This window comes from Diadema setosum, chromosome 5, assembly GCF_964275005.1.
Source record: "Diadema setosum chromosome 5, eeDiaSeto1, whole genome shotgun sequence".
Taxonomy (NCBI): domain Eukaryota; kingdom Metazoa; phylum Echinodermata; class Echinoidea; order Diadematoida; family Diadematidae; genus Diadema; species Diadema setosum.
The window spans coordinates 28,610,180-28,633,413 of record NC_092689.1 but is presented as its reverse complement, the minus strand read 5'-3'; the positions used below and the strand labels follow the sequence as shown (position 1 = coordinate 28,633,413).

The 23,234-nt window shown below is 38.8% G+C and overlaps 1 protein-coding gene across 1 annotated transcript in view; it reads left to right on the top strand.

The window, feature by feature from the left end:
- The window catches only part of LOC140228821 (uncharacterized), a 57,146-nt gene that overhangs the window by 9,262 nt on the left and 24,650 nt on the right, over positions 1–23,234 (top strand). The window contains exons 4-7 of the mRNA XM_072309094.1: positions 6,022–6,100; positions 10,712–10,811; positions 11,179–12,265; positions 13,845–13,964. Of these exons, the coding sequence (XP_072165195.1) occupies positions 6,022–6,100; positions 10,712–10,811; positions 11,179–12,265; positions 13,845–13,964 (1,386 nt within the window). The remainder of the gene's footprint in view (positions 1–6,021; positions 6,101–10,711; positions 10,812–11,178; positions 12,266–13,844; positions 13,965–23,234) is intronic.

Sequence of the window (23,234 nt, the reverse complement as noted above, 5' to 3'; positions counted from 1 at the left end):
CATTTCAAAGCTATCCATAGGGCGACAGTAAGTGAACATAATTTATATACAGGATATCAGTATTTAGTGTCCATAGTATCAATGGCATCGTGATGGGATCGGGATGAAATATAAACAACTTAACTACAATGACTTAGCTCCCGGTTTTACATTCAGTATTCTATACCTTTTGAAATTAAAAACTCTATCACTCAATGAAAGAATGTACTAGATATATTATAACATCGTTATATGTCATATCAAATAAGAAGCAGTTTGCATCGTGTATCAAGCAGGCACTAATGCTAATATAAATATATTCATCAAAAAAAAAAAAAAAGAAAATTATAAAGGTCAGAAGCAAAAGGCACTTGAGTTTGACAAAGTGAATCACTTTTAAGCATGAAATTATTTTTTTTTGAGAATAGCTCACTTTAGGGATACAAAGTTTGGAAGGGGAAAAACTGACGTTTTTGTCAAGTTTATTGATTTAATTTAATTAATATATACTCAAACTTCTTGTCAGTGTCATCGTTACAATGGATGTATTGAATCCATTAAATCGCGTCCCCCGACCCCTTATTAAAAAAACAAAAAACAACTTACAAAATAACAACAAATGGTGGTGGTGGGCATGGCGTGGTCATGGTGGGCACCCTTAAACCAAAAGAACATTATGAGATAATAAATAATCGTTGATCATTATGTGGTATGAAAGGCATATCATTAGTATACAGTGGCGTATCTAGGGGGGGGGCAAGGGGGGCACGTGCCCCGGGCGCCACTCCTTGGGGGCGCAAAAAAACGAAAAAAAAAACGAAGAAGAAGAAAAAAACGGAAAAAAAAAACGAAGAAGAAGAAGAAAAAAAAGAAAAGAAGAAGAAGAAGAAGAAGGAAAAAAAAAAAACTCGTCCGGAAGGGGGGAGGGAGAATGGTGGGGGGGGGGGGGCAGAAAACCAAATCAAACAAGATAAAAACTAAACATGATGACGACGCGGACAAAATGACAATGTTTATTGTGTTCACAAGAATTCCATGTTCTGTGAGCTGAAATACAAAAATTTTCGGCTCGCTCGCTGCGCTCGCTCGCCAAAATTTATACAAAAAAGAAGGTAAGAACAAAACTTAATGATGACAAAATGACAGTGTCTATTGTGTTCACACATGTAATTTTATATTTAGCAGGCAAAATGTTTCACGGAGCAGCGGCTGCAATTTCTTTCGTTCTGAAGCGATCGCCAATTGGATCAAAAGAAGGCGCCAACGGTTTCGAACATACGGGGGGGGGGGGGCGCAAAAAACCCCGAATCAAACAAGATAATTACAAGACGTAACGATGACGCGGAAATATACAAATTTCGGCTCACTCGTACTAATTTAGAGTATTTTTTCAAGTCCTCGGTTTGTTGGTATAAATCGTTAACTATAAGGCCGTCACTATATCTCGATTAGAATTGTAAGACTTAATAAGCAAAAAATGACAAGAGTTTCATGATTTGTAAGCTGAAATACAAACATTTTCGGCTCGCTCGCTGCGCTCGCTCGCCAAAATTTGTATAAAAAAAGAGAAGAAGATAAGGACAAAACGTGACGATGACGCGGACAAAATGATAATGTCTATGGTGTTCACTCATGTCATTTTATATTTAGCAGGAAAAATGTTACACGGAGCAGCGACTGCAATTTCATTCGTTCTGAAGCGATCGCCGATTTTATCAAAAGAGGACGCCAACAATTTCGAACATACGGGGGAGGGGGGCGCAAAAAAAAAAAAATCAAAAAAGATAAGAAAAAAACGTAATGATGACGCAGAAATATACAAATTTCGGCTCACTCGCTCGTACTAATTTAGAGTATTTTTTCAGGTCCTCACTTTGTTGGTATAAATCGTTATCATTAAGGTCGTCACTATAATTGTGAGATTTAATAAGCAAACAATGACGACAATTCCATGTTTTGTAAGCTGAAATACAAAAATTTTCGGCTCGCTCGCTGCGCTCGCTCGCCAAAATTTATATAAAAAAATAAGAACAATACGTGATGATGACGAGAACATATACAAATTTCAGCTCACTCGCGCGTACTAATTTATTAAAGTCCTCACTTTTTTTTTTGGTATAAATCGTTGTCTATAAGGCCGTCACTATATCTTGATTAGAATTGTAAGATTTGGTAAGCAAAAAATGACAAGAATTCCATGTTTTGTAAGCTGAAATACAAAAATTTTCGGCTCGCTCGCCAAAATTTATATAAAAAAAGATAAGAACAATACGTGATGATGACGAGGACATATACAAATTTCAGCTCACTCGCGCGTACTAATTTAGAGTATTTTTTAAAGTCCTCACTTTTTTTAAATCGTTATCTATAAGGCCGTCACTATATCTTGATTAGAATTGTAAGATTTGGTAAGCAAAAAATGACAAGAATTCCATGTTTTGTAAGCTGAAATACAAAAATTTTCGGCTCGCTCGCTGCGCTCGCTCGCCAAAATCTATCAAAATTCATTACATTTAAATCACCCTCAAAAGATCTCTTTTAAGTGCTTGAAAAGCATCATGTGGACTTTGTTTAAAGTCCCTACCGGGATGGGGTTGGGGTTGAACACTTTTTCAGAAATTAGGGGCGCATTCGTGCTTGCCCCGGGCGCCGTTTTCCCTAGATATGCCACTGTTAGTATATTATTGCGAATGGCCATTGTAAAATTGACAATAAATTGAATATATTCAAATTCATGATTAGTTGCAACAAAAAATTGAATATAGCTTTCGAAATGAAAAAAAAAAAAACCAAACAGACAAACATTCGCTTCAAATACGACTTTTTAATTACTTCGTTTCCATTAGATAATGCAATTTTCTATGCCTCTTTGTGCTAACTGACATCTGTTATACAGGCACAATTTATGTATGGATACACAAAATTAACAATAATTGTTTACGAATATTTGAATACGATTTCCGGTTGCCAAACATTTTCACCAACAAAACAAGCGGTGAGATTGTGTGCTTTATTTTTTTTTTGTGTATAGCTGAGTTCGGTCAGAATTATGCTAATTGCTTTTGCATGCCTGCAGGAGAAAAATTCAGTACGATTTCTTTAAATCTAGAATAAATTTAAATAGGATTGTGCAATAAATTAATTAATTGTAGTGACACAATAGACGATGAAATTACATGCGTGTGTACGTGTCACCGCCGGCGCCTCGTTTTCAAAAGTGTGGGGGGGGGGGCACTTTCGGGTTTCATGAGCTAACAAGGAAAAAACCGCCTTCAGCGCACCTTCTGGTGCCACTTCCGGGTTTCTTCAGCTGACGAGGGGCGAGCCACCCGGTCCCCCGGTTCCGCCGGCCATGCGTGTCTCCTTGTTTTTGGTTGACTTCTTTCAGATTTATGCGGATTTCTCTCCGTTCCTATATATAGGCAAAATTGAAATGTGAAGTTTACAAAGTAAAGATGAAAACTAATTCATTATCGAGTACAATATTGTCTGTTATAAATCACTTTCACTGAAACAAAAACAAATAAAAAAGGCAGATCGTTTGTTCATCAGCCTGTGGGTAGGCAAGAGAAAATGTAGCATGATTTTTTTTTTTAAGCTCTAAAATGACAATTTTAGAAAAATAACTTATTATAAGTATGATTATCTGTTATATGAATAATTTCAGTTAGAATTTCACTTATACAATAAACGGTGAAATTGGGTGCCTTTTGTTGGGTTGACTTTATTCACATTTATTTATGCGGACCACTCGGCATTCAGTCAGACTATAATGCTAACTTTAACTTTAACTTTGCTTTGCATTCCTAAACAGGCTATACAGATTGAAGAATTAATTTACAATTAAGAATAAAATAATTCAAATCAAGTGCAACTGTCTGTTATCAATCATTTCCACTTACCAATGAACAGTGAACATATTGTGTTTTTTGCCTTAAATGAGTTCAGACATTTGCGGATCGTACAGTAGCTGGCAAAGTAAAAGGATAAAGTTTGTGAGAGAGATATGAAAATACAATTTATTGTGCATACGATTTTCTGACAACAATATCACTATGCCTAATTGACACAATCGACAAAGTCGTATTCATCCCCTTGTATTATTTTGGTTTCGATTATTTCAGAATAGCAGTCGAGACTGGGGAATGAATTTTGCCAAACAAACATATGAAAATAATTCATTTTGAGTACGATTGTCTTGCAATTTTCACTTACACAATGGCTACTGAGACTAAGCGTTTATCTCCTTGTTCTGAACCGATATCAATAAAATTATACTGTGCTTTCTAACTGACACACATACACACATACAGATATTTTAATTGTATGAAATGAATATGAAAATGATTCAGTTCCCTAGAAGTACATTGTATAATTTTTGCCGCCAATTAGTTTCAATAACACAATTGGAAGAGGAATTGTGCGTTTGTCTTTCCTGCTCGTGATAGATTTCACTCACATTAACAATAGACATTAAAGGAACTTAAAGTGCGTCCGTTATGAATGTGCTACATATAGGCCTAATTGAGTATAAAATACGTTTAACTTGGCGTTATCCACATAGAATGTTATACACCACGCTCTATGAATAGGATACAAAGGATGCGTTTGTGATATTTTGGGGTGCCGTCGTAACCGATTTGTCTTTCTTGGTGCGATTTGGATTAAGAATGGACGTTTATCACATGCTTGTCATCTGGGCGTTGGTCAATGTGAAACGCGCTATAGATCGGGATCATACTTCATAACAATATGAATTCTGTTTGAAGCATATTTGCATACAAACAAATACCATCTGTTGTTTGAATCCAATTACACTGTAATCCAAAGATCGAAAAATGTTCAAGTACGTGTACTGCAAACGAGAGGCCCAACTTTCTTTTTTCTTTTGTAAAGCCTGAACAAAGCTATCTTGGTTTTGAAGAACCGACCTTCTTTGCACACGTTATTCATGTTCATGCCATCCAACTGTAAGACTAATGCAGGAACATTTTGAAGTCGTCGAAATCTACGATGGAACCATCAGATATGGGTATCAAGTTCGCGGGGTGCCGCTCTACACTCCGAATAACAGCTTTCCATCCACGTAGACGGCACTTTGCCGTTTGCATTGACAATGATTGATTTCGATTTGTCGATTTTTGAACGACATTAAAACTCAGTTAGATGGCATAAGCGGTTCCATGACATTTGCTCCTGCGACAGTAATTGCTCCCATGAAATATCTGCCAAAACATGCATTTTACCTACAAACATAACCCTAACCCTAATACTAATTCTGACATCAACCTAAACCTATATAAAACCCATATCACAACCCTTACCCTAACCCCAAGTCCTTGAAGAAAATAAGACTGGAGCAATTGTCGCAGGAGTAAATGTCGTTTCACCTGCCTTATAGAACCAAATCTATTGTATGTGCAGTTCTCATATTATGTGAATAGTTTTATCCTATTTTCGTATGGTGCTTTGCTTTTCATTAGTTCATTCTATTCATAAACGCAAACACAATGATCCTTGCTGTTATCAACGATTTCGTTTGTGAACACATTTCCTAAAAAATGATGCCTGACATTGGTGAAAACAAGGTTGTGCACATAGCATCGATTCTGGGAATCTACTCCCTACAAGCAGTCATTTCATGTAGATTTCTCATATTTCACATGTATTCATTCACTTATTTGTTAGTGTGACAATTTTGCATGTTCAATCCTTTAAAATGTCAGAAATTTTACTCTCTATTAGAAATGATGTGAGATGCGAGTGAGGTCCGTGCGTTATCCTGGCACGGTCACTTTTTGTCTACGTAACCATAAGTCAATTAATCGATCAGTCAATCTTTCTATCTATCTATCCAAATATCTATCCATCTATCTACTATCTATCTATCTATCTATCTATCTATCCATGGATCCTACGTAGGGTCCATGATCTATCTACTTAAGTGTATCTATCCATCTATCTATCTATGCATCTACCTATCTACTGTATAACTCCATCTTATATGTTCATATATGTGTTCATTTGCTTTTTCTCGTCTAGTTCTCCAGTACCAACTCTCCGCCGCACAACATGAAATCGCGAGACTCAGACAGCAGCTTGCTGATAATTCCAAGCAGAGGTACGTAGAGGGCGCTGCTCAACAGCGATGTAAAGGGCTTTTACACGGGTATATAATTCCCCATAGAGACGTGTGCTAAAATTCAAAATTCAAAATTCAAAGAAAAATCCTGTAAAATAGCTGGGAGAAATGAGGTGCTTCATCTTCACTATAACCTGGATAAGTGAGATATACCCTTTCATCCATCAAATTTCCAGGGCGGGTTCTTCGGCTCAAACTCTGTCCAAGGATCCGCAAAGCCAGACTACGAGTTCTTTTCACTAAAAAAATCACCTATTTTCTGAACATGCACTCAATGAAATATAGTCCCCTCAAATTCCATGAGAAAAGCTATCATCTTCCAACCAAAATGCAGTTCGTAGAGGAATTCATACTCAATATCTACAGCTATTCATTTTTTTTTTTTGCCAAACTGCATTATTGATTTTAATTAATTTTTTCTTCATTTATTTTGGTATCTTTGGTACGAATTTGTGAAGGGGTCTGGGACATTCCATTTTATTTACAGGTGTGAGCCCTAAAGTGGTTTTTCGTGTGTGTATGCAGGCCTATTGTATATTTATGTATGTGTATAATATGTTTTCATAGATTCAATATTCAAGATTCAACTTTATTTTCACTTCCATCAAATGAACAAAGAAATTATATACATTGCATATGTACAGGGTATTTGTAATACTTGCAGAATGTAATCTGACAAGGTACATATGAAAATGAGAAGTAGATGAAAAAAAATGCAATTACATCTTTGTTAATATAAACATAACGCGTATAATACAAGTCAACTAAGGATGAGGATGGAAGTGGAGGGTCCGCAGGAAAAGATGATGGCAGTCAACACGTAACACGCATCATCATCAGTGACACCTAAACGAAAAACATTACTGTTTCACTACCAGACTTCTTTGAGAACGGCAACTCGACAACTTTATTCTCGCCCCGAGGGCCATGTCTGTCTCCGAAAACTCTCGAAGCTTATCTACCCTACGTGGGCTTAGCATGCTACACTCATTTACATAAATACATATTCATGAAAATGATATCTATGCATACATATTGCATGTATTATATGTGTATGTATGAATGCAAGAGTGTAACGTGTGTAGGAGTGTAAATGATCTTTGAAGACGAAAATTAGTGTCGTTTATTCTTATTGTCGATTTAAACAGACAAATATTACTCGGGGCGAGAGTTTGTACAGATCTTGTCAAACAATGAGTATAAGCATGTAGCATGCGGACTATAGAAATATTCACTGAGCGTGGCTAATAATTCAATCAAAGAACGCTCTCGCCAGCACTTTCATTACTCCGAAGCGAAGGATGTTAAAGTGCATGTCAGCAATACTTTTATTTCCGGATATTTCAGAACAGGATAACATACTCAATAATTCTTATCATCAATTTTAAGATTTACTCAAACAGTACAAGTTCTTTATTGCATGCATCCCATCCACAGTCACATCAATTCAGAACATAGAATGGATTAAATGCAGTACTAAGCTTTTTGTAGAAGAAAACATAGTACATCATGTCTTTCCATAAAGCAGGAGTGGCGCCACCACCGTCTAATTCGGTCAACGTTTTTGTTCCCACGAATTCAGTTCGAGTCATCGCGTAACTTGCTTTAGCACAGGATTTGAGTGATATAGATAACAAGAGACTTCGAGGTAACTAAAGAGAGAGAGAGAGAGAGAGAGAGAGAAAAAAAAAAGGAAGAGGGAGCCACGAAAGGGAGGGGATGGAAACAAACAACAATAAACTCCCTTGATTTCAGTTATCGAAACAAAAAAGAGCAAAAAGATGAACAGTTATTGTTTATTTGTTTTTCATTTCCATCTGAGAAGATGGCTGGATAGCCCATATTCAGCTAAGCTAAGCTGGTCTTCCATGGGGTCCAGCTGGATGTGAGGTGGGACCACTTCACCGGGTTAAATACCTTGCTCTTTGCGATGAGTGAATGAAACAGGATCTTTTACGTGCATGAGCTGTGACTCTCTCATACACGGGACCTCCATGACCTATCCGAGCCTGGGGACAGAGTGTTTATAGCCTCTTGCTAGAGGGGACGGTATGTTTACACACAACATTGCTCAGTCTAGACTCGGGTTCGAACCCGGGTCCTTAGGATCGTGAGGCAGACGCGCTACCGACTGAGCCAATTAACTCACCGCCCTTACTGAAGCCTTAGGGATGCGAAATCATGAGTGTGCTTTAAGAGGAAAGCTGCAATTATAATCATCATATCGAGGGTAGAGAGTAGAGTAGAGACGGTTTCAGAGAGTTCTAAATATAATCAAAGGTCAGTATCCAGGGTAACTTAAGCAATTAGTCATTGCACCATTTGCGGTAAAACAGCGCAAGAGATCGTGAAAAGTGCGAAGTATCGGCTGGGCGTATTGTCATGGTGACCACAACTGGACAATGCGGCGACCCATGAACAAGTGTGGGAAGTACAACGCGACCCTACTTGACTCATAATATTCAAATCATCTTCATCCCTCAGCGGATGTGATGGTAACGATTACGTAATCAAAATGAATCCAGTACACACCATAACTCTCAAGCTTTTAGCTGTTAGGCAGTCGGGAGGATTGGGTATACATACAACACGTGAGCCAACCTGCAATGATTGTGATGATGGTAAAATAACACATTCATTTTGTTTGTCATAAACATGACAACTGATTTTACTACATGTACTACGCACTTCATCAGTGAGTGATACAAAAGCTTCAACTACAGTTATGGATACCTCTTCTTCTATGAGATAAAGACCATATATAAAATAGTATGTGTGTTCTTCCGCTTTCTTGATCGCATATCAATAGAAGAAGCACTACTTACTTTTACAACGGCTGCTATTATACTTACTAGTGACAGCAGCAGCAGTAATGATATTTGTGGTATAACAACAGCATGAGCAGCAGCAGAACTTGCGTTTTATACGTCCGCCATAATTCACTCAATCACAACCGCAAATCCCTGATATATTTTTACCTCTCTGTACTGGCTGCGACTGGTATTTTCATCAAGCGGTCCAAATGATCTATAAGATCGAAACCTAGAGACCTTGACTCTTAGTGATATTTATACTGTATGTTCGGCTCATATCCTCAACACGTTACCACAGTCAGTCGGGTTAACAACCTTAAATGCCACCTGATACCAACTTCTCAGGATCGGCTCTCCCAGGGTCAGCTCGCCCAGGGTTAGCTCGCCCAGGGTTAGCTCACCCTGGGTCCAATCAGTACGTCGCTCCCAGAACGACCAACCCGCCCTCCTTTCTGATTTCCCAGCAATGCATGCAAATGCATAAAAGTCGTTCAATCTGCAGTTTTTCGTATTTGGGGTCACAGGGTTCGACTTCTTTTTCTCAAGACATTATATACCAAAACAAAGCGTTCTTCGTCAGTGCTTCTTTGGGTATGACTAATTTCGCGGCTAGCATGGTCTTGCGTCGAGAAATAGTTTCCCTGGGGAACTGGAACTTTCGCAGTGTGACGCAAGACTTTCCCCCAATAGCAAACTGATTTTATGATAGAAAGATCCTAAACATGCGCATAAGCAGTTTTACCTACATATTATATCGCGGTTACAGCACATTATTTTCTACACAGATATTTTGTTTTACTTGTTTTTAATCATTATGTAATAATACATGGTCTTCTTTATCCAGGGTAGCCTAGCTCTTGTGTGTTGCCATTGCTCCACCACAGGGTATTGCCATTATTATGACCCTTGCTTTGCTAGGCACCCATTTACACCTGGGTCGAGAGGGACGTAAATGGTGGGTGAAAACATCATGGCCAGGAATGTAGGCACTACTTGACGGGATTCGTACTCGGGATCTCCGTTAAAAGTCTTGCAACCTATACCACAGTGCGCCCAACTATCATTTTCATTATCATGATTGTCATTGTCAATATTTTCCAATCAAAATAACTATTGGTATTTTATTATGATAATGGCTGTTATCATTATCTTAATAATCATTACTAAACTAGAATCAAAATGTGTCGATACTGACAAATTAGGTGATCCGATGTATTCGGAAATAATGTTTTGAGCCCCGGCTCCGATTCAGATGACCCTATCCGTCGCATCTGCGATTTGGAGCGAATGACCATGTGGTTTCTGAGATCCTCATCAAAGAAAAGGGAATCGAACCTGTCATCACGACTACAGATTTTAATGAGATGTATCCACCCCTACGACCGTGAAAACGCAGCAGTAAAGGAGGCAAGTAACAGAGGAAGGCCTTGGGACACCCGAGGCTGATTTCTAAATGTTCCCCATAAATCCAGTCCTAGCAGTGATAGGGCAAGTATAGGTATTGTCAGTGCTGCGTAGCATGGCAACTGCGTGGTACTTTGCTCTTTTATTTCAACCACCTCCTCCCTTCCTTTCTGCCCCTTCCTCTTTCTTCCTCCTTTCCGTGCTATCCACTCTCCCTTCTCCCTTCTACTTCTCATTTCCCTTTATGAAATGTTTTCTCCATTTTCGTCACAACCCTCTTCCGTCCTCTTTCTCTTCCTCTTCCAAATCTTTCCCCCATATTATACTCCTCTTTCCTTCACCCTTCCTCTTCTTTCATTCTTGCCCCCACCAGGCTGGATCTGATTCCCGTGAAGGTGCACGAAGATATGCTGAAGACCGCTGAGGACAGGGCGGAGAAGGCAGAACTGAAGGCATCCTTGTTGGAAGAGGAGGTGAAGTATTCTAATCTCGTGTTTGATCTAAGTTGAGTTTTGGATGCTATCTCCTCAGCATCACATTATCACCATCACCATCACCATCATTATCATCATCGTTTTGAGTAAGAAAATAAATGATATTCATGTTCATTAACATTACATAATCAGAACATTGCCATCAGTGTACGGTGATTAACAAAAGGAGACAACTGAAAGAAGAGTATATAAGATGTTTATTAGATTAATTTACTGTCTCTATTTTGGTTGACATGATATCGTGTCTGTCAAGTGCACCAGCTAGTTACACCTTGTTATCCTTATCCAGTTTGAAAATACTAACCGTAGTTAAAATGTTATGTATCATTCTCTTATTGTCAATCAGGTTAAGCGACTTAAAGCAGAACGGTCCCAAGCGCGCACATTCACGCCCGCTGCCATGCCCTCTATCACAGAGGCACCAGGAGAGGAATACGAGGAGCCACACCCCTTTCTCCTCCGGGATGCCGTCAACCCTCCTCGAACCTCTCCGAGGAAGCGTGGAGTAGGTTTCTCATCGTCCATCACGACATCCACTCCTCGAGATAGTCGGAGGATGCCCAGGAACCAAGATGCTGATGAAGTCGAGATTCTTACGCATGGCAACCATATCGACAAGACCAGATTGCAGTCGCATCGCCATCAGAACGGCCACGCCAACCTCCATGTCAATGGTCAGCTCAACGGCCAAAAGGCCAGGCACAATAACGTTTCCTTTGCTCATACGGTCCGTGGGATCAGCGTGATGCCCTCTGTGGTCCCGCAGCCCTTGCCGCCATCTCTTGCTGACACGCACGATTCGGAGAGGCGCTGTCCCAGCAGCAATGGACACTGCGACTCAAGAGTCTTCAGCGGCTCACAGACTCTAGGACGCAACTTTGCTCCCTCGCAGAAGGCATTCCGCAAGCGCGACGGAACCATGAATCTGTCGGGTTCCAGTACTGTCAGCAACATGGCGCGCTTGGCGTCAAAGCCCAAGATGCGACGAAGGCCCAGTGTACATTCCCTGGTGAGCCTGTCGGAGTCCATCGTCAACCTGGACGACAAGTGTGAACAGGAGCTGATGGAGGAGTTGGAGCGAGAGGAAGCAGAGAGAGCAGAGCAGGAGCGTCTGGAGAAAGAACGCGTCGAGAAACTGAACAAAGAAAACAAACAATCTAAACTCAAAGGAAAGCTGAAGAAAACGGTCAAGGCCTCCACCAGCAGAGCAACCGGTAAGTCACTTCTGAGTAGAAACAAGGCATCTAAGTCTTCATCGCCGAAAAGGTCTCTCTTGAGTAGGATGCAAACAAAGTTCTTCACAAGTCGAAGAAAGCCTGTCAGGCATATCTACGACCTGCCCGAGGTATCTACCTTAGAAACGTGTAGTCTGACGTCAGATTACGAGACGCCTGCACAGAAGATGCAGAGCTTTGCTGCCACGCCCTTAATTGGTAAGTTTGGCATCATCCCGCTTGCTCCGTGTTGCCATCGCCATCTCATCTCATATCAGACCTTCTCGACTCTCACCTTCACGGCTCGCACCTATCATTCTTTTCCTCAAGACTTTATTTGAAAATAAAGTATCTATCATCTGTAAAGAAATTCACACGAACTTCTATCCTTTGGATCCACAACAACAACCGTTTCGTTTCTCTCTCCCTTTCACGATGTGCAGTGACACCTTATTTAAACTCTCAACTAAATCTATATCATCTGCTCGTGTGAGATTTTAGCAGTACTCCTCTTGACTCTTTTTTCTTAAATAAAGGAGACCATATTGGTAGCAGTTCAATTTATTTGTACCCTTGTCGTCATCGGTACTTTTCTGGCCACCAAAGTCTTCAATGTCTTCAATATGTTTTTTTTTTTTTTTTTTGTCATGATAATGTTTTAACATTACTAGTTAACATTGTCACGACTACATTTGAAAATTCGAGTGACCAAAACGAATTTCAGCCATGTTTTTAAGAGAATCCCTTTTCTTTATCAGTTTGTAAAAATTCTCCCTGGCCTTCAAAGGAAACACGCCGATTTAAGTTTCTTTTCTTAAACTTTGGAGAGTACGTGAGCGACCGTCCTTCTGGCGATGAAAAGTCAATCAAATTACGGAAGCGACAAGAAAGCGAGATGACAATATTGCCGGGCGACTTTATTTCTAAGTTGTTGCATACCAAAAGACATGGCTTTTCCGACTCTAGTTTATCATTCCGCTGAGAAGTACTTGTCATTGTTGTTATTGTGCCTCGTTTCTTTCTACAACTTTTTTTTTTTCTGTTTCCGAGTCCCTCAATTGGATGCGTCATTCTACACTGAATAGTGAGGATGCACTGTTGCTGGATGTGCTGATTAAGTACTTAAGAGTGACAAGCTAGTCACTTGATATCGCCTAATGTCAATTGATACGGGGAGAAAAGTAATGTAGGACAACGGAAAGACATCTGTATTGGGCTCTTATAAATCCTTCCATTTTTTTTTTCAAGCATTTAAACAAACACTCACGGACCGAATCGTTCTACTTTTCACCCCTCTGTAGTCAGATATTTTGAGTATTGACGTCAGAATCAGAGAGAAACCCAAACTATAACGCGCTCTTCTGTATCCAAAACCGAGATTTTAACTGGAGCAACAAAATAACATATGTGAACTTGCCTGAAAAAAAAAGGCGATGATGATATCAAGCAAGGTTACACGACATTTCTTCCTGCGGCAATTGCTCCCATAAGATATCTGCACGCTAAGCCAAACATAACTTCTGTACCCACAAACATAACCCTATCAATCCTAATACTCATATCAAACTAAACCTAAAACCATATCACAGCCCTAACCCTAACCCTAACCCTAAGTCCTTGGAGAAAATAAGACCGGAGCAATTGTCACGGGAGCAAATGTCGTGTCACCATTAGCCAAATGGCGCAATTCGAAGGGGAAGTCTATCCTAAAAGGAATAAAGAGATTTTTTTTTTTTTATTTCCAGGAACTCTATTTTCATTTCTGCTAATCCGAAGTGTATGTAATTTTGTCTACCAGGTTTAACGCCTGTTCGAACAAGTCGAAAGAGCCGAAAGAAACCTCATGTATATCCCAGAGTGAAAACGCTCAAAAGGCGTTCAACCAGGGGAGCTAGAAGCAGACGACGAGCCCCACCTGGTCAGTAATTTCCCGCCATTTTAACCCTGCTCAAATCGAATGTCTTGCATACAAGCTATTAATCAACGCATAATGATGTCGAATTACTAATGCAAGGTGTTAAAGAAAATTTTGCTTCTTTTTGAATTAATTATTCTTTTCTATGCCTTGGAAGTATCGCATGGATTCAGTAATAGGCACACACTAATTCATATTCAACATGGCTTGTTTGCTAATCTTGGAGCAAGCAATTGCGCTCGACGCCCGTAGAAAGCAATCTCTGCCTTCCCCCTTTCCCAGTTGCATGTTCTCCGCCATGCTTGCATGCCCGCGTGGATGGTTAGCTCGTCAATCTGTCGATTGCATGGTGTTTGAACAATTCAGTGTTTCGTTCTTTTTCAATTATTCGCAGTCAACATTGGTGGTAATTAGTCGCTACAACTTATTCAACATAATCTGTATTAGTATGATGTATGCGAACCAAAATGTAAATTTTACATTTTGGTCCGCGTAGTTAAGTACTGGTAAACTTGATAGTAGATATCAAACTACCTGCTACCACGACTACCACTATTACTACTGCTACTATTCCTACTTCTACAATAATACTACCACTACTCCTTCTGCTATTACTGACCACCTAACGAAGTTGGAAACATTATGATTACAAAAATGAGATGAACAAGCACTATTGCTTCATCATTATGGACATTTATTGTACTACTACTGCAGTTACTGCCACAAGTACTATATACAATCACCAGGGTTATTTCTACTAAAGCATACTAAAGCTAATGACAATGATACTATTACTACCACTTCTACAATTAACACTGATACTACTACAGTAGACCTACTGCTGTTGTCATTCTCTGCCACTACGACTGAACCACGTAGTACAGCCTCGTCTATTTTATATACCCTATATTGCCCAGCTATACTACTGCTGAATAATAAAGTTCGCGTTTTTCATGAACTTCTAGAAACAACTAGTTTTTATGTGTGAATCAGCTTCTTTCAGAATGACGCAGAAAGTTATTGAAACCAAGGACGGGGAATCATCAAAATTCTATTTAAAGAGGGAGAGAGAAAAATAAAAATTGGTCCAAGGTGGAGAGTGAGAAGTGAGAACAAAACAAGCTCGCTTCACGTGGTGACTATACAATGATAATACTACCACTGAAAACGGAATGCTGCTTGTACAGTATGTCAATATATATGATCTCCATGACCGAAAGAATAAGATGTGACGTCATGGGACACCATCAACATCCTCCCCGACTGTGACGCCATAATGAATCCGTTGATATGGCAACCGCACAAACGCGGAAGGTATTACCGCAAGCACCACGTGGGATCTCGACCACAATATGTCCAACTCTTCAGAAACTCGGCTTGATAAGTTTCCCGACTTCCGGTGGTTTTCCTGATTCATGTTTGACTCAGCTTTGACTTTGGTCACGGTCAAAGAAAAACATATATATATATATATATATATGTATATATATATATGTGTATATATATATATATATATATATATATATATATATATATATAATGCGACAAATTTGTCAACAAATTGAAAACTGGCCTATAACAACAAATTTTACATTAATTCATTTTCGATTATATTCATATATCGTATAGGCAACAAGACGACCCTTCAAAGTTATCCCAGTTTCCGGCTATACAGTTTGCAAATCATGGCGCCCAAATCATCTATTATCAATACCGCGTCACCTCTGATTTGAAACAGTAAAATGGTAATTCTTGATAATTAACAAGCAATTGATAGATAGGCCTAATGCATAATTCTGAAATAAGTCTTTGTGTGAAAATCACAGTACACAAGGTTTCCATGTAGATTCCGTTTTGCAGTAATATTATGGCCATTATCTTTCTGCAAAACGACGCGCAGGAAATGTGCCGAAAATTCAGTGCAGTAGGCGAAGCAAAACAAAACATCACCTATAAGGCAGAAGTGTAACAAATGGTTGTTCATCATTGAATATTGTATTGATAAGTGATCACATCATGTCTTTCCATATCGATTTTCCGTCTTAAAAGCAAAATACATACATCACATTAATTCTGTACAAATTATATTTGTATGCGCATAACAATATGTATAACATATCGTGATATCCGCTGCCTGGAGATTTGAATCATTAAGAAATGAAAGTATAGAAGCATAATAAGCTATCTGTCTGGTTGCTCTAGAGTCCAAATGCAACAAAGAAAAAGAACATCTCTAGGTAATATGAGTGAAAGCATGGTAATCCAGTGCTCTGACATTTTTTCCAAGACTGCTCATATTGATGTCATATTATAACAGATTCATTTCACCCATAACCACAGAGGGTGCGAAGAACATCCGGTCTCGTAACACTGCTATGCACTGGTTTGTATTATTGAAAAGTTGATATATCCCTTTCCAGAAAATGACCTTTATTTGATGAGTCATTTCTGATGTGAAAGCGATTAATGTCACAAGCTGTGTAAGCGAACCGTTTGTTGATGGGTGGGATAAACATTTTACGAAATACAGATATTGATTCATATGGGTTAGTGATAAGTTGTGGATAATAACTCATGGTATTAATTAAGATGCACATTTTTACAAGGAAAATATCCATTTTGTAGCATTAGTGCGTGTCCATGTCTTGGAATATTAGTTGGATAGTAGTGGTTAACATCTATCCATGCAAATTCAGAGTATCTGGGTTAAAAGCTAGCGAGCAAACAAACAAACAAACAAAGAAACAAACAGAAAACTGAATCTGACTGATATTACCAGTGGTTTTGATGACTGCGCCTTTTTAACCTTTCACACTAACCACACTTGATAACACATCTTTTCTAAGTAAATAAACTAAATTATGAAGACATAAGTGGGTTAAAAAGGAGGGACAATAGCTCGAAGTTATTATAGGAAGGGAAAAGCTCATAGACTATTAATTTGAGAGTAAGATTTTGCTATTCTTCGAACTTACTATAGTTGTCGTTTATGATAATATGCAGAGATAAAGACCATGATACAGTATTCAAGAGACAGACTCCGCGTTTTTGGAGATGAAAATCATTCAAAACGAGTGTCGCAGTGATGACAGTAGAAACGACTCGGTAATAAGTAGAACCAAAGAGTAAAGGATGACGAAATACAATGGTATAGAATTTGTTCGTTACAGCCATTGTGAAATGAGTTCAGCGCTCGTGGTACTGAAATTGCTTTATGCTATAAGCTCTTCTGAGACGGCGAGAGAAAAAAAAAAGTACTTTCGATGATTGCTTAAGTACCAATGGACAGTAAATGTTCCTTTTCGTGTTCGACATAGGCCATATTATCTAGAAGCCGTGACTTCACACTTGGGACTACAGTAGGGAGATGGGAAGTGGGCATGGTTAGGCGACTTGACTCAACCCGATTGTGATGCACGGGTTCGTGGATTGATGCATGCAGCATGCATGGGGGACCATGGAAACGACTACAGGCGACATTATGCAGTGGTAGGCGGGACTCGACTGCGTCATCGGAGGATACAGGGAGAGAGAGAGAGAGAGATGGAGGGAGAGCCGACAGGAACGGAGATAGATAAGAAAGAAAGATTGATATAGAGAACCCGTGGGAGAGAAGTGAGAGAAAGACTCTATAGGGATTCTAGCTTCTCGACCTGGGAGACCAATGGGGAAAAAATTGAAACGTTTAACACGTTTCACAATGCTGATAATCATGTCTTTGAATAAGGGTTTTACAAGGAAATTGCTCCGTGTCCATTACCCCTTCACCCCCCCCCCCCCTTCAGATCAGGATGAGATCAGGATGAAATACTCGAAATCTTGTTCAGTGACCAGACTCTACGTCAAAACATGAACGAAGCGCACACGATGACTTCCCAGGGCAGCAAAAACGGGATGCCAATGGATATTTTCCTTGTAAAAATGTGCATCTTAATTAATACCATGAGTTATTATCCACAACTTATCACTAACCCATATGAATCAATATCTGTATTTCGTAAAATGTTTATCCCACCCATCAACAAACGGTTCGCTTACACAGCTTGTGACAGCTCCCCCGCCCCCCCCCCCCCCCCGCGGGGGGGGGGGGGGGGGGCGGGGGAGCTGGGTGCTGATGGGGTCTGAACCTTGCCTCTAGAATCATCCCTTTTTCTATCTACTATAATTTGTTTCTCTGTATCACACACATAAAAAGATATGCATGAAGAGTCCTCACAATTCCAAACCTGTAAACACCCTTTAAAGAGGAATTCCACTCAAGTTTCAAATTGGTTGTAGGCATAATGTAATCATGGGAAGATGGTTCATCAAAATCGGAAATAAAGATAGACAGTAATGAAATCTGAAACTGTAATATGCTTTTATGAAAGAAAGGATGTTAGTTTTAGCCCATATGCAAATTAGACTAGGCGATGTTTTCATCGCCTGGCAAGTTTTAAATGAACTTAATCACGTATAACATCTTTACTGAATATTAATATGAAATCAAACAGAGAATAAACAAAAAATTATATCATTTGTATCAATTTTAAAGTGTTGCAATAGCAAACATAACAATGATAAAATTTTATAGAAAGAGGCTAGGCCTATAGGTTGCTAAATTATGCACTGAAGTTTGCTGATTTCAATGAGCTTTAAACACAGACCAGTGGGAGAGTTGTTAGTTATAATTGATCGTTACCACTTCAGCTGAATATCGTATTATGCGGTTGCAACCAGTATCACTGTATGCTTAGTGAGAACGCACGACATACTTCTTGTATTTCATTTTCATCTGTTTCTGTTTTTATGGCGCAATGGCGCATGAAATGTATCATAGTATTTCTCATTTAATGGGATGGTAGTTTTGGTTTAGATGGGGATCCAGGTTTCAACTTTTTACGAGATAATTAGAAACCACGTGTATGAAATATTAAAGAGCATGCGATTCTAAGAGGAATTAAAAGTTTACTTGATGAAAATCGGTTTTGAAATGACTGAGATATGAAAAAACACAAACAAAAAAGTAAAACAAAATCCAGTATAAAGGATGGGACTCACCTTTTATTAGGCCCACTTTGTTTTGCATATATCTCAGCCATTTCAAAACCGATTTTCATCAAATAAACTTTTGATTCCTCTTACAATCGTGGAATATGTGGCTTCCAGTTATCTCGCAAAAAGTTTAAACCTCGATCCCCATCTAAACCCAAACTCTACAATTCCCTTAAGACAGATTTTGATGTAAATTGTGCCATTCTGTTAGTCTCACTCAACTCATTCAAGTCAGCTTGAACAAGGCGAGGAATCGCGCAGTAAGGCTCTTACATTTTCTTTAGTGCCAGAAACAAGTTCACATGAGATAATTCATATATATATAATTCATATTCATAATGTATTGATATGTGGACACTTTTATACAAATGCGCCGTAATCCATCGTTAAAGTTATATATATATATATATATATATATATATATATATATATATATATATGTATATATATATGTATATATATATGTTTTGTAGCAAGTAATTATTTTCATATAATGGGAACAAAGGGGACAAAATAATTGGAATGTTATCATGTAAAACGTTGTATGAATAGCTGAGGTCTAATTCTTGGTGCAGTGACTCTTGATATGTAACTCCGATTTGCCCACCAATTTCACTGTATATACGTGCATATCAATAATTGGGGCGGTATATTCAAGGCAGACATATATATTGCCAGTTGTCCATCATAACTGAAGAAAAGTTCTTCACCAGGTGAGCCTGCATTCTCGAATAGCCCATGTAGAATATATCTTCACAAAATTACTCTCTTTTTAACTAAAATAAACTTGAATTATTTGCATTATATTTTTGTTGTATTAATCAAAAATTGATGGTCACTTGGGGATGGAGTTGTACTTCGTAAATGATCTATCAAAGGCAAGATTTTCATATGCCAAGTAATGATTTTTGTGTACAAACATGGTAGTAAGTTGTTAGCCGATGATGATTTCACCCTCTCATCTAATTTGCATTCGTGGTTGACCATGCAGACAGTCCCGAAATGCTTTAATACTGGAATGATCTCCCAACAGTAGTCACAAGCTGTTTATCATCACCTTTCTTTAAGTGTAAACTCAGACAGCACTTTAATTGAATGGTTACACCACACTAGCGCACTCACATTCTTTCCTATTACGCTTATGAAGGTTCTGCTGTACTGCTCGGTTGTTGCCATGCGAACAAACTTGAGCTGTAGTTGCTTGCACTCCCGAATTCCAGCCTACTAGTCTGTTCCCAGACTTTGGGTCGCGACACATGCTGTCATTGTTTCTCCTTCTTTCTTTTCTAGCCTTATTGCAGCTGACTGGTAGTTCAGAGCTACTTGTTGGTACGTGTCTTTCATTTTTCAACACTTCTCCTGTATTTTCGATGAGAGCCGTGATGAAAAAAAAAAATCATGTTGCAATCACATTATTACACCTCTGTCCATACTGCTATCATAGCAATCGCAGTTTGTGCGCAGCATGTGGTTATTTGTTCTCATTTGATTAATTGAGAAGAATCTTCTGTACCCCGAGTATTAATGGTCTTTTTCGCCCTTAGTTTGGTCATGCTGTACCCATACTCCTTATCCTGCTCTTCACATTGGGCTTCTGTTGGGACCTACTCTCAACAAGCTTGCTTTTAAGTAGGTTTCATCGTATTCCTCCATAATAAAATTCTTTCACTTTGATTGAAACTGACACATCGACTGCTATGTTTTATATTAGTGTTTTTTTTTTCTTGCATATCCAAGCTGGACATTATGTATCATTATATTTTGTTACACTTCATTTATGTTTCATTGAGAAATACGAAAATAAGTTGAACTGAACTGAACTGACAATGCCACTGTTTGATGAAAACGTGAGAATTCCAAAACAAAAACCTAAAATGTCATGTTAGTGTTTAATAAACTTACAGCATTACGTTACTTTGATATCACTCCACCTAATAAGTCTACCTGGAAATAGAGCGCCCGTACTCAGAAGAAACATGTTATTCAAAAGACTTCTTAAAATTCCCCCTTTGTTGTCTGTTTCGTAACAGCGTTGACCTTTTTTGTATTCAGAGCGTATAATAGCGTTCTGTTTGCTTGTAAAATTCCGCATACCATGTGGAAATACGCCGACACGTCATATGAAGAAAAACGGGGGTTTCCGAATGTAATGTATAATCATTTGACGTATGAAATCAAAATACCCTTTGTACGCCTATTATCAGTTACACTCGTGTAGGTTCCGCTCACATGCGTGTTGGTGCAAGCCAAGCGTTGTTTGATTGTGTTGTTCCTTGGAATACTGGAATGCATGCAGGAGGAAACGCGCAGAAGAAAAATATCAAAATTACCCTATTTCTTCCTGATTGAAGTCAGAAACAGCCGTGCAGACCAGCTTCGGTGCAGCAACGACTGTTGACTTTCGCGTGGCTATGTGATATATACGGTGATAAGATATGACATACTATATTGCAAGGCGTCATGCTTTGATGTATATCCTCTGACTCGATGGGCTGACGCATTGTGGTGTAGGGTGTATTAGGACAGAACAAAAGCGGATAAAGCAAAAATAATCACCCTTAAACTGTCAGACGTGTCTAATGGATATAGTGCAAAGGACTGGTGCACAAAATTCATGTGATTCATTTTAACGTGGAAGTCACTCTGCACCTCGAATCACCACACGGCATTTGAAGACGGGAGAACAACGGTGACAGGACCATTACCTCAGGTAAGAGCATTCCAATTTCCTCTCCTTTATAAACTTAATGTGATTAGCGTTGTTCAGACCAGGGAGGTGCATGGAAGCCCCCATGGAGCTACAACAGGGAGGTGGGACCTCCCTGGCTACAGGTAGCTTTCTGTTCAGACGGATAAAGTTCGGAGGAGCAACAAGTCTCCTTTCAGGCTCTTTATCTTATTTTCCAAAGGGTCATCGACCTTTATTTACAAAGCATCGGGAAAGTGGAGATTAAAGTGGGCAGCACAAGAATAGCCATAATATTCATTACGACATAATATGATAATGGATTAGGCCAGCCCATGTAGTAGAGCGACATCCACTGTACGTTCATTACTTAATGTTGTAAGTGCACTTTTTTATCATCAGAAAATTCGAATACAATGTAAAGTAAAAACCTCTGAAAATGGGGAAGGACCTAGAACAGGTGCGGACAATTAACGACGGACATCTTCATATTCAGTACAATGTTTAATGAATGTAATTTTGATTAAGGTATAACATGATTTAAAAAAAAAAAAATCGCTGTACATCATGCGATTATTGTTCCAAAATACTAGGTGACTGGCATCTACATGATGTATAGGTGTCGTATAATTTCCCTAGTGCCTCCTATATATACCAGGAACAGACGAGCAGAAGTTACGAAAACAAAACCAAAACCGGGCATTATTTTGTTTATCATCAGTGATTGTTGCTGCACACGCATAAACTCGTTCATTAATCTGTTCCATGCAACTCAAAAATATGCAATATAACATAGGCGAGGAGGATTCGGACCATGCCCAAATAATATAATATTGTCTATTTCTTCTACTGAATTCCTTCACATTGATTACAGGCGCTATCAACGATGATATTCTTATATCTTTGACCCTTTATCCGCCCGAAAAAGAAAAGTCGCATAGTTATATCGCACAGTATAGGAGAAATGATAAGCAAATAGCATTACGTATATTAATACATATTTCGAGGGAGTGGTGGGGACAAATCGATATGGATTTGGCAAACTAAGAAACTACATCTCCGATGAACAAGGCGGATAATACAATCAATGATACATATTATTTGTGTTGCGGGGACATCGCAATTTATCCAGGGCAAGTGTCCACAAAACAGAAAAACAATTCAATTCAATTTAATTCAATTCAATTCAATTCAATTCAATTCAATTCAATTCAATTCAACTGAGATTTCATTTCCAATAGCACGGTTTTGTTGATACAAGTTCAAGGAGAAAGGAGAAAAAAATATAATGCATTACAGGAATATATATATATACATATATGCATGTGAAACTAATGTTCAAAGTAATTGTGTTATTGGACAAGAGAGGCCCACGTAGAAGACAACAGGAGCGTGCTGCTTAATGATTTGATCTTAGCCATTGAAATTCATTACCAATACCCTACGTATTGTTCTTAAGTCTTTACGCGAAGTCTTTAAGTTGATGTCAGCCGAAGTCTATGACGTCGAATTCCAACTTTAATAGGCTATTAAAATGACAAATTTAGAAGGAG